General features: G+C 33.9%; 1 protein-coding gene across 1 annotated transcript in view; it reads left to right on the forward strand.

Annotated features, from left to right (window-relative positions):
* LOC111371318 (calcium-dependent protein kinase 16-like) overlaps positions 1 to 2,177 on the forward strand; it is a 9,690-nt gene extending 7,513 nt beyond the window's left edge. Inside the window, exons 2-6 of the mRNA XM_022993232.1 lie at positions 640 to 841; positions 918 to 1,025; positions 1,226 to 1,288; positions 1,392 to 1,565; positions 1,768 to 2,177. Of these exons, the coding sequence (XP_022849000.1) occupies positions 640 to 841; positions 918 to 1,025; positions 1,226 to 1,288; positions 1,392 to 1,565; positions 1,768 to 1,920 (700 nt within the window). The 3' untranslated portion in view covers positions 1,921 to 2,177. The remainder of the gene's footprint in view (positions 1 to 639; positions 842 to 917; positions 1,026 to 1,225; positions 1,289 to 1,391; positions 1,566 to 1,767) is intronic.
* Positions 2,178 to 12,885: the final 10,708 nt, after the last annotated feature.

Genomic DNA, 12,885 nt, shown 5'->3' on the forward strand with positions numbered 1-12,885 from the left:
ATTCTAGTCTACTTCTCCTTTGTCAACCTACTCGTACGGATTGCATCTCTCTTTTTTAATTGGAGCTCTTTAGGTCTATGCTAGACGTGCCCCAACCAGCTAAGTCGTCCTTATCTTTAATTAACCACGCTGCACGAACACTTCAACTAGGGTAGCGTGTTCATGTCCGACTCTTGTCAAATTCCAACACTCCTTTGACACCCTATCATAGTCATTCTTCTTTCTTTATTAGAAATATTATATATTTTTAATTCAAAGTTATTATTAAATAACAAACAGGTACTCGTACTTAAAAGATGTCAACGGGAAAAATTGATAACAAATATAAAAATAAAATTATACTATATGAATAAAAATATTTTTAAGATTTTAATTAACGTGTCGATATGTCGTGTTAGTACTTTTTGAAAAATCGTATGCATGCATTGGATACACGTATTCGTGTCAGTGCATCATAGTTAATTAGTCTCACTTCCATTCTTTGGCTGGTATTTTCATTCCATGTCTTTTGCATTCTGATATGACCATGCATCCATCTCATTTAAACTAAGTTCAAATTTTTGAAGTGTGTTAAACACCAATTATCTTAAGTTTTAACAATCGAGTTCTCACCAGCGATTGACATGAAAGATTTTTTTAATATCCATTTCCTCCATTAAGTGATATTTGTTATAATCTTTTTGCCTACGTCTGGTTTAATTTGCTGATCTTTCTAACTTTTCCAGCACATCCATGGGTTCGGGAAGGAGGTGAAGCTTCCGAGATTCCATTAGACATATCCGTTCTGTACAACATGCGGCAATTTGTGACATACAGTCGACTGAAACAGTTTGCTCTACGGGTAGCTCATGTATAATTTCCTTTGTTTGGCTGAAAAGTATGAATGCAAGTAAATTAACATCAATTATCTATTTCAGGCGTTGGCTAGCACACTTGATGAGGAGGAGCTGGCTGATCTCCGAGATCAGTTTGATGCAATTGATGTGGATAAAAATGGCTCCATTAGTCTTGAGGAAATGAGACAGGTTGGTTTTGTTGTGTGATTGTATGGAGGATATATCTAGATAGTGTTCTGTTCATTTAATATTCTTGGTTTGTAGGAGGAGATGCTGGTACGCCTGCACAAGACTTAAGTTAAATCTCTAATTTTCTTGAAAATAAAAATGAGCAGATGACATGTACCTATTTGATATTTTCATGCTTATCACATCGTGTTTGAGTGCAGGCCCTTGCCAAAGATCTTCCTTGGAAAATGAAAGACTCGCGTGTTCTTGAAATTCTTCAGGCGGTATGTTTTGTCTCACTTGAACAATGCATCATCATCTTCATTGTGGTCATTTGCAGAATTTAATCAGTAATTTACTGAACTCCGTACTTTATGGGCTGATCAGATTGATAGCAATACGGATGGGCTTGTGGATTTCTCAGAGTTTGTTGCAGCCACCCTGCACGTTCATCAGTTAGAGGAGCATAATTCGGAAAAGTGGCAGCAAAGGTCACATGCTGCATTTGAAAAATTTGATGTTGATAGAGATGGCTTTATAACCACAGAGGAGCTTAAAATGGTACATATTTTGTATTCTTATTGAAATAAAAATAAAAAATAAAACTTTAATAGTTTCCTAGACCAACGAAAACTAATGTTGATCAAGATTGCTTGCTATTGAGCCCGTGTATGATGTGAATGTTTTCTACACGAAATGTGCAAAGGATAAAAAATTAGTGTGTAAAAGTGGCTTCTTCTTATACTATGTTATGATTTTGCAGCATACCGGCCTACGGGGTTCAATGGACCTGCTTTTAGAAGAAGCAGACATTGACAAAGATGGGAAGATAAGCTTATCGGAATTCCGGAGGCTTTTAAGAACTGCAAGCATGAGTTCACGAAACGTGACTAGCTCATCTGTAAATCGAGGTTAATGGAAAATGTAGTTTTGAATATTGGTGTTGTCGGTCTGCGATGATAGTGAATGTCATGTCTGAGTTGCTTTCTCAATGTGAATCGCCTCTCATCTGCTTGTCTGTAATATGACGTGCCATGTACCTGTTGCTTTGGCTACTGGACAGGGTTTCGTTATTGTACATTTTCTTTGCTGTCATCGGAAAGGCGAGACAGCAATGATAACGATTTCAGACTTCCTGCTTAGTCTTTTCATTACTAACGTATTTTAGTCCAATGCTTGCTTTCCTCCTAACTCAAGGCTGCTGGACGGGACAATACTTGACTTTCATATTTCTTGTCCTTAATACTTGTCTACTCCCCTCAAATTGGAGCATGCAGATCTGTAATGCTTGTGAGTTGTAGAAGCTCATAGCTTTTGAACTATGACTGCCAACTGGTCTTGGGACTTAACAAAAGGATATTGACTTATCTGTCTCAAGATTTTGTTTATGAAGGGTATAGGCAAAAATGACTTAACTTCTTTGATAGCTACTCATTGTATAGATTGAAACAAGCTTCTAGACAGTGGCATCAAAAGTTTAACAAAATAATGTTGTCATGCGGATTCAAAATACACGAGTGCGACAAGTGTGTATACATTAAACATACATCGAATGCATATGTAATTATATTTCTATATGCAGACGACACGTTGATAATGAGAAATAGTCACGAAATGTTGCTTACCAGCAAGAAAATACTAATAAAGTATTTCGATATGAAAGACATGGATGTGGCTAATGTGATATTACGGATTTAGATCTTTAGAACATCGGAAAAAATTGTACTTTCTTAATCTCATTACGTTGAGAGTATACTTAAAGAAGTATAATGTGTGTGAGGAAAGTCTTACGAAAACCCCAATTGACACAAATTTAGTCAGAAATACGTGTGAATGTACGTCACAATTAAAGTATTCACAAGTGATAGGTAATCTAATGTATATTACAAAATGCACTTGATCGAATATAGCATTCGTTGTGATTAAATTAGTAGATTCACAAGTAATTCAAACCATGATCATTGGAAGGCACTAACGAGGGTTCTTAGGTATTTGAAGTATATCTTAACATATGGATAACATTTTTAAAAATATCCTTCGATATTGGAAGGATATTGTCATGCGAATTGAATATCCGACATGAAGGATTCCAAGTTGTTCGTGTGAAACCCGCAAGCGCATAAGATCTTTGACAAGTAATAATAAAATGAGTTGTGATTTATCGTCTCACGAGAAATAATATTTAATTCTAGTTCATTAGTAACTATTAAATTCGATGTTCGTGATAGGCTAGATGAAGATGGCCCAAAGGATGACCTTCTCCTCAAAGATAATACCCCTCTCCCCTTCTTAGACTTATTTTAAGTTTTCATTTTATTTTAAATCAAGGAATAAAATATTTTGCCTTAATAGTCTTCGTACAATCTTAATTGTTCTAAGTATTTTACTTTAACTCAGATACAAATTCATATAGTTCAATCTGACTTTAACTAAGGGTAAATCTCAAATTTCTCTAAATTTTCTTTCAGAAATTAGCTAAGTATTACAATGCTTGCAATCTCATCTTGGACGGGAGTTGTTTTTACAGCTCACACCCTATGTGGCGCTCTCTTTATGTGTGATCTGGACTTATTTGAAACTTGTTTGGTTCTTCAACAGGCTCAACTTTCTCATCGTGGGTCTTTTTCATTGGTTTAGTGAACTTAGCTCTGTGTTAGCTATATGAACCACATGCACTCAAGGATTTAAAGGTGCCTTAGCATTTAGGTCGACTTGTTAGTACAAAATGTGGGACCTTTAGAATATCTCTTTGTTTTCCTTGACCTTGTCCTATAATGGCATCATACAGTAAGGGAGAGTCTATCACCACGACTCCTACGAGATGTTGGCTTTTTGAGAGGATTCAACCACTTCAATAGCTTGCGTGATCTTTCCTTTGGGCACGAATACTATGCCATTTCATCCGAAGAATGGACATAAGTAGGGCTATAGGAAGTTGAGGGAGATTCACATCCAGCTAAGCCTATTTATGTATAGTATGTTAAGAGTACTTTCTTCCAAACATTGATATCAGTGATGGGATAGGTGTTCAGATAAATCCAACAAACCTATGGAATCGTTGATAAGTAATAGTTTATTGAGAAAATGTACCGAGTCACGAGGAATAATGTTTTAAATTGTTTTATATTAGTTTGTTATCAAACTCGAATGTTATTATTACAAAATATTTGATTTGCCTTTTTCTAAATTTTCCTAATAGTCTAAGAGTATTATGAAACCAAGTACGATAAATAGGTGTTGGAATTACCCATACGATTGTAAAGCCATAAACTGCCATTACTAAGGCCTATCGATCCTCATTTGATATTACAATGTTCTAGATTTATCATGAACCTCCCAAAAACATAGCAAGCATCTAATTACCTAAATGACGATCAAGCAATCAAGTGGTTCAACAATGCTTGCAATATCAATCACGAAAATAAATCCACCAAATAATTGGTCTTTCAATTAAAAATAATATAATAGAAGGTTTCATCTTCATCTCAACTGGTGTGCTGTCCCAGGCAACCCAAAATAAAACCTATACTCCTAAAAATATATGTAATAGTGCGAGTAAGGATCGTTCCGCGAAAAGTGTCTAGTCTAACTCTATGCTATGTAAACAATTACGGGGGTTTTGATTATAACACAACCAATTTAAAGAAATAACAAAATGAGCAATGCAAATTTAAGTAATCAAAATAAATCAAAAGAGCAAACTTTGATCTAAGTTAACATCCACCGTCAAAATTTCACAACTGATAATTGATCTACATATAAATATCAATCCATATTTTTAGCATTCATCGTTGGAATTATTTTCATATCCCTCCTTAATTGCAATTAATTAGAAAACAAGCGATCCAATTAACCCTAATTACTAAACAACCCAAGACAAGTGTTGAGGTTTAATCTAATAAGAGCCTTAAGAATTAGAGAGACCGATGAAACTAAATAATACAAGCGCAAGCGGTTGTATTCGATCACTCAAACGTACTTCCCAAGATTTAACAATTTCTAACACAGTAGACCATTAAATCCTAGTTGCTTTACGAGTTAAATGGATCAAATAATTATGGATTTGATATTTAACCAAGTAATAGATTGTAGCAAATAATAAACTAGTAGGCCTCCTAGTAATTAAATACAACAATTATGAAAATACTTGCAGAAGAACATTCAATACTCAAAACATGAATTAAACAATGAAAATAATTTAGATCTCANGTAAATGTTAACGCTAACATAATATTAATTTGTAAATTTCTCGACAGACAAACAAAAAATAATTCTTTTATTAGTTGTACACCCAAAAAAAAGGTTTATTAGTTAGTTCACTGTATTATTATGTCTTGAGTTTGAAATATTCATAACTTCACAAAATTTATAAACATATTCAAAAGCCTCCCAACACATTCGTGATTGCTTGGATATCATGTCCAATACCGTCTAAGCATATTTTGGTTTGCATGAATATCCAATCTTATATCTTTTGGATAGGCCTGAAAAGTAAAATTGTTAGAATTTAGGTGTGATCGGAATTCTTTGTTGAAGAGTGCACTTTAAAAGCAATTTTATTTGGAATGCTATTGTCGAATCATATTTAAGTATACTTGGCAAATTTTAGTTGAAATTCTATTTAGAAGTCCTATTGAGAGTTATAATTTGTATTGAACTTGAAGATGTTAAAATTATGGAAAGAAAGGGTTTTCTCACTGCATTTTCGCCTTGGGACAGCTGGGCACTGGAGCATTAAAAGCGGAGAGGCTAGCGCCCGCTCGAGCAGAGTTGTTTTTGTCTCGGGCCCTTTTTCACTTTTTAACGAGTTTTCTGGTATTTAACTTCAACTACAACTCTATTATAGGAGTTTGGATATCCCCTATTTATTCACTATATGCAGTTGCCTCTCCATTATGATTTTGACAAAATTAGAATTATTGTAAACACAAATTTTTATATTTTTTCTCCATATTATAATAAAATCTCATTTACTCTGAAATTACATTGTTTTTGTATGTTTGAGATCTTTACTTTATACTGTGACTCTGTTCTCTTATTTTCTTCAATAAAAGTAGTATTCGATCAATTTCGTATCATCTTCGTTTCACAACAAAAATCATTTTTCATTGAAAAATTGAAACTCCGACTTCACAAAATATTTAGATTGTTTGTAATTTTCTCATATTTACCGTTTTGTCCTGAAATGTCAATTTGTGAAGATGTTGCGAAGAATTAATGCTTTATCTTTTTTTATTATTCTCTTCTTATACTAGTATTATCAAACATAGCATAATAATACAACTGTAATTTATTATTATTTTTTTTATGTCAAATGCATTTCATTAATGACTTATTTCATTAAATAGTTACGAAGCGTTGAAATAACTTAATTATTCACATTTATGCTAAATTAATGCAGAATTAATTAAGGTCCATGATCAAACGAACACGGTAATTAAATTGGAGAACATTGACGTATTCACATTTTAGACTTCAGATCCATTTTGACTATTATTTCAAACACAAATATTAACATACATAAATCACAACAAGTCAATATTTTTTTATATAATTATTCTTAGCTCCTTTATATTCATGAGATCCTTTATTTTCTCTAATCCTTACCTTTATACAAGTCATATGGCTTTTTTATTATTTATTTCTCCTCAAACTATGTAAATAAATCTTAACAGTGTGCATAATAAAATATAGATTTTTAACGTTTTCACATTTGACAATATATTTATTTCGAAATTAATGATAAACATATACATAATAGACATAAATTGGGAGATTTATATTATTATTTTTTGCTTCATGTGAGTAATGTGATTTGTGTTGCCTTTCTTAAAAAATATGCTATCAATACTACAAAAACCTCATTCAAATGAATAATCATGGAGATTTTAAATATGTTCAAACTGCAATGTCGCAGTAGTTTGTCACGTATATGAATACCAGTCGTATATAATTAAATTAACGTGACTAATTAATTGTCCAAATTTCATTTGGACTAATTTAATTTGACAATTTCACCTAATTATAAATTTCATATATAAATCATATCAACTAGGAGATGATTATTCTTATCTCCTTCTGAGTTCTGACCCACTGAATTTTTTATTTTTTATTTTTTTCTGTAATAAGAGAAAACTCAATCCCATGAATTAATTTGGAGATTTGAAAAATATATTCAAAATTAAATTGATAATTTGCATGGCGTATATTTATAATTAATTAATCCCGTTATGCACGGCCATATGTCCAGTGCTATTTGGACTAATTTAAGTCAATAATTTAACCAAATTATAATTTTATCCTCTTCCTCAGGCAAAGCAGATGAGGAAATTGAGGAGTTTGCAAGCCAGCTTTTCTAGATATATTGCATTGATTTTGTGTAATATATATTTGTAAAGCCGACATAATTTTTGTAAATTTCAGAATAGGTAGTAGTTAAATGAAATCAATTATTTTTTTACTAACATAATTTTCGTAAATTTCAGAACAGATCATAGTTAATTCAAAATTATTTCATTCGTTGTATTTTAGAAAAGAACAATTTTCAATTGATTCGTTGTAAATTGAAAGTTTATTTTTTCAAGAATTTTGATGTGTGTAAGAACGATTATTACTTAAAAAATAAATTCCTTTTTATTCATATTAGCCCTAGTCAATGTGCGATTACTAAATTTTATTATTAAAAATGTTATTGTTTATATGTTTAATCAGTAGTCAATACTAATAGATGTTATATTACTTATATAAGTCGTTAATTAAAATTAAATTTTATTGGATGAAGTAAATTGATTGTATTGGTAAATAAACACAAAAATGCATATTTCTTTAATTTAAAATTTGAAGAATCAAGTATCTCTAATTATTTTAATCAACTCCAAGTTGTTCATATTCTGCGGTCAAGTAAAGACATCTAGTACCACACAAAATACTCAAAGGATTTAATATTTGTAATTGTTATATACTTGATCCCTTCTACAGAGGATTTTATATCAAGTTTCATAATCAACTCCAAAACTCAGTCTGTGTGTGGAATAAATTTAACTTAAGAGCCGATAATTACTTAGAGTTGATTATTATATATTTTATATTCAAATCATAACAAGAGCTAATTGTTTATTCTTTATGAAAATAACAAGAAATAAAACTTTGAGAGGGTGACATTTGACCTAACTTTAAGACGATATGGATATTAGGAAGCTTAAGATTTAGTTTCTGTTTGGTGGGGATTGAAATTAGATTTATGGTATATTTTGATAAAAGTTGATAAAATATGTGGTTGAAAATCCGTGGGACTTATAAAATATGTTATTAAACTTAATTATTGATTTTAATTTAAATTAAAATCTAGATTTTTTTAATCGGTATCAAACAAGGGCTTAAAAAAATAAAATCTATAATTCAGCGTTCTTGTCATACTCGTTATCATATGGCGTGAACAATGTTTTGTTAGGTATACCATTTTTATGTTTCATTATATATCCTTTGGGGGGTTTTTGGTTGTTTCAAAATATTTCAACGCCCTGAGTTGAAAGTCAATTCAAGCATCCAAAACATAGGAGTGAGACTGAAGAAAATGTCAGATTTCTTGCCATTAACCGATTCAAACTTGTTGGAGGAATTTTGTGAATAGTGACGCCAAAATAAGTATAATGATGGTTTGTAAATCCGTGCCGAAAATTGGATAGAGTAACGGCAAAAAAAACACAAACAAGAAGAAGAAGAAAGTAGGGACAAAGCCGAGGTAACAGTTGGACTCTTTGTCCTTAAGTCGAATTTGCCCCGTAACGGTGCCTACTGATTTCGGCAATCGACTCCCAAGATACAACGGCTACACTTGTGTTTGTAGCACTCCGAAATACAAGTACAACGAACCAAATTTAGGCTTATGTACTCCAAGGATGAAATGAAGGAAAATCAAAATAAATGAAATGATTTTGATTTTGGATAGAAGAGAGGATGAGAGATGTTTTGCATATCAAAATTGTCAGGAATAGGATACCCAAAGGGTCCTATTTATAGACCATGAAAGGGTGTAGACGAAATGGCTGAGGCCAAACCATGCACCCTTTCCAAACAATGCACCTTTATGAAAATGTGTCTATTCACTAATAGTTGAGGTCAAACCATGCACCCTTTCCAAACAATGCACCTTTATGAAAAGGTGTCTATTCACTGATTTTCGTCATTTTTCGTAATTTCTCATTCATCCGATATTGGTTTTCGAAATGCCAAATATACCCTTCAATACATGCAGGTCGATCCCCGTTTGTGTGCCCCGAAGCGGCGAAGTGGCAAACAATTTTGCCTAAACGGATTGAGTCGAGCTTTTGAGTATTTGGCCGAAGTCGATACAAAGTCACTTTAATCGATTTTCAATTCTCGATTTATTTAACCAATATCCAACAATCCCCCACATGAATGGAAATTTCTCGATATGCGCAACACAATGCGAATGCAATGCAAATGAAAATGCAGACTCTAACAAATGGAGTACACACGACAAGTCGTAGCATCAAGATAGGTAGCTTGTGGCCTTGAACCTTCTTTAGTTGAATACAATCGGATTTACTAGGCTAGTTGGTGAACGCGATGTCTTGAACCATCCAGCCGTTCGTGTAAAACCAAACAACTGTACCAACACCATGACTAATCTAACCTATTCGGTTCTCATGGTTGCGTCCATTTTGGCCCTGGACAACTCTTGGTTTCATAAGTACTCTAAGAGAATTAAGTCTCGAATTCTCGTAGAAACGGCCCCACTTCACACTTATATAGGTGATCTCATACCTTTCTATCTCAAGGTTATGAATCATTAAAAGTATATATATGTATTCTTATCCTTATACACATTTTACATAGCACTTTAAATTTTAGGAATGGGAATAAGTTCTTTATTCCGAATTATTTATGACTTAGTTGTCCCATTGAACCAAGATCTTGGGATCTCCAATCTACAAGGTTGGATTTCCGTCATAGTAATTCTATTCAATAGGCTTTAGGCCCATTCCCCTCGAAAGATGGTATACTTGATCTCTTGCAAGTCCTTTCGTCAAAGGATCAGCCAAATTTTCTTTTGACTTCACATAGTTAATAGAGATTATACCATTCGATATTAACTGTTTAATGGTATTATGTCTCCGACGGATATGTCGAGACTTACCATTATACATACTATTTGGTGCCCTTGCTATTGCCGACTGATTATCGCAATGTATATTAATCGCAGAAACCGGCTTTTCCCAACATGGAATTTCTTCAAGAAAATTACGAAGCCATTCTGGTTCTTCACCGGCTTTGTCTAACGCAATAAACTCAGATTCCATCGTGGATCGAGCAATACATGTTTGCTTAGACGATTTCCAGGACACGGCTCCACCTCCAATGGTAAATACATAACCACTCGTGAATTTTGAATCCTTAGTGTCAGATATCCAATTTGCATTAGTATATCCTTCTAATACCGCAGGATATTTTGAGTAGTGTAATCCATATTCAACCGTGTGTCTTAAATATCTAAGAACTCGGTTTAATGCCTTCCAATGTACAACACTTGGATTACTAGTGAATCTATTCAACTTGTTGACTATGCATGCTATATTCGGTCTTGTGTAGTTGGTAATATACATTAAACTACCAATGACACGTGAATATTCCAATTGAGATACGGGCTCACCAGTATTCTTGACTAAGTAAATACCTAAGTCAACTGGTGACTTAACCGGTTTATCGTCATATGCCTTAAATTTCTTAAGTATAGTCTCAACATAATGTGATTGAGACAATGACAAACCATCGGATGTCTCAGAGATTTTAATCCCTAATATTACATCCGCCACTCTCATATCCTTCATGTCAAAATGTTTTGTTAACATTTTCTTAGTCGAGGAAATGACTTTGGAGTTATTTCCCATAATTAGCATATCGTCAACATATAGGCATATGATTACATATTCATTAGGTGCGTTTTTAATGTAGATACATTTGTCACATTCATTGATTTTGAAGCCATTTGACAACATAGTTTTATCAAACTTTTCATGCCATAGCTTCGGTGCTTGTTTTAATCCATATAATGATTTTACAAGTCTACACACCTTCTTTTCATTTCCTGGTGCAACAAACCCTTCAGGTTGTTCCATGTAGATTTCTTCTTCTAATTCACCATTTAGAAACGCGATTTTGACATCCATTTGATGTATTTCAAGATTATGCAATGCTGCGATTGCAATCAAGACACATATAGACGTAATTCTTGTAACGGGTGAATAGGTATCAAAGAAATCTAGTCCTTCTTTTTGTCTATACCCTTTGGCTACTAATCTAGCCTTGTATTTATCAATTGATCCATCCGTCTTCAATTTCTTTTTGAAGATCCATTTACAGCCTAAAGCTTTGTTTCCCGGAGGGAGTTCAACCAATTCCCAAGCATGGTTACTCATGATGGATTCAATTTCATTGTGTACAACTTCTTTCCAAAAAGGAGAGATTAACAAATATTTCTCTTCCCGGGCTAAAAACAAAGGGAATGGCAGAGGAACTTGACTTACACAATTGCACTGACAGAAAATGCAGCCCTATCGATGTCAATATGTTTAAAAGAAATGATAATAATGGTCATGATCCATTGGTAATGGCAAGACTCTATGCAATCTTGGAGGCTGTTGCAGATAGGGTGGAGATGTACAAGAATATTGGAGAGTAAAGAAATAATTGAAATGGCCTGCTTTTGACATCGATTAATGCGCTCACACTCTCGATGGCTGCAATGGCAGGAATTGCGGCTACAAGTGTAATTGGTGGTGCTGCTCCGGTGGTGGCGTTAAAGCTTTCATCCACCATCATGTATCTTTTGGCAATTGGGATGCTATCCATAATGAACAAGATTCAACCATCTCAGCTTGCTGAGGAGCAAAGAAATGCAACTAGGTTGCTCAAGCAGCTTCACAATTAGATTCAGACGATAATAGCGATGGGTAATCCTACAACTAGTGATGTAAAGGAAATGATGGAAAAAGTGTTGGCTCTTGACAAGGCCTAGCCGCTTCCTCTTCTTGGTGCAATGCTCGAGAAATTCCCGGAGAATGTAGAGGCTGCAATGTGGTGGCCGGAGCAGCATCGAAGACAGACTAAAGGGCTCGATGGGAAGAAAGGTTGGAATGGGATGTTGAAGGAGGAAATGAGATAAATAAGTTGTGCTATAGGAAATAAAGACGAAGCAGACTACTTGGCGTTGGGAGGGAAAGCCTTGAAACAGAACAAATTTCTAGCCATTGGTGGTCCTGTGCTCACAGGATTAGCAACACTTGGCTCCGCTTTTGTGGGGTCTCCTAATCATGGCTCTTGGGCGGTGGTGCTCGGAGTTGTTGCTGGTGCTTTAGCAAGTGTAGTAAACACAATTGAGCACAGTGGGCAAGTCGGAATGGTGTTTGAGATGTACCGGAGCAATGCCGGATTCTTCAAGCTGATGGAAGAGTCCATAGAATCAAACTTGATTGGAAAAGATATGGAGAGAAGAGAAAATGGAGAATTGTTTGAAATGAAGGTGGCGTTGTAGTTGGGAAGGAGCCTGTCCCAAGTTAGAGATCTCGCCGATTCTTCTTCCAGAAAAGCGGAGGAGAAAATTGAGGAGTTTGCAAGCAAGCTTTTCTGATGATGATGAGCTCATTTGGATATTACATTTTGTGTGGATATAAATGTATAGGCTAATGCTAACATAATATTAATTTGTAAATTGCGGGATAGAGACAAAAAAATAAAAATAAAAATAAAAATTCATTCATTACTTGTAGATCAAAAAATTAATTAATTAGTTCACACTATTATATCCTAAGTTTGAAAAATTCATAAATTCATCATAGTCACCATAAACATGTACGAAAGC

This window comes from Olea europaea, chromosome 2, assembly GCF_002742605.1.
Source record: "Olea europaea var. sylvestris chromosome 2, O_europaea_v1, whole genome shotgun sequence".
NCBI lineage: Eukaryota > Viridiplantae > Streptophyta > Magnoliopsida > Lamiales > Oleaceae > Olea > Olea europaea.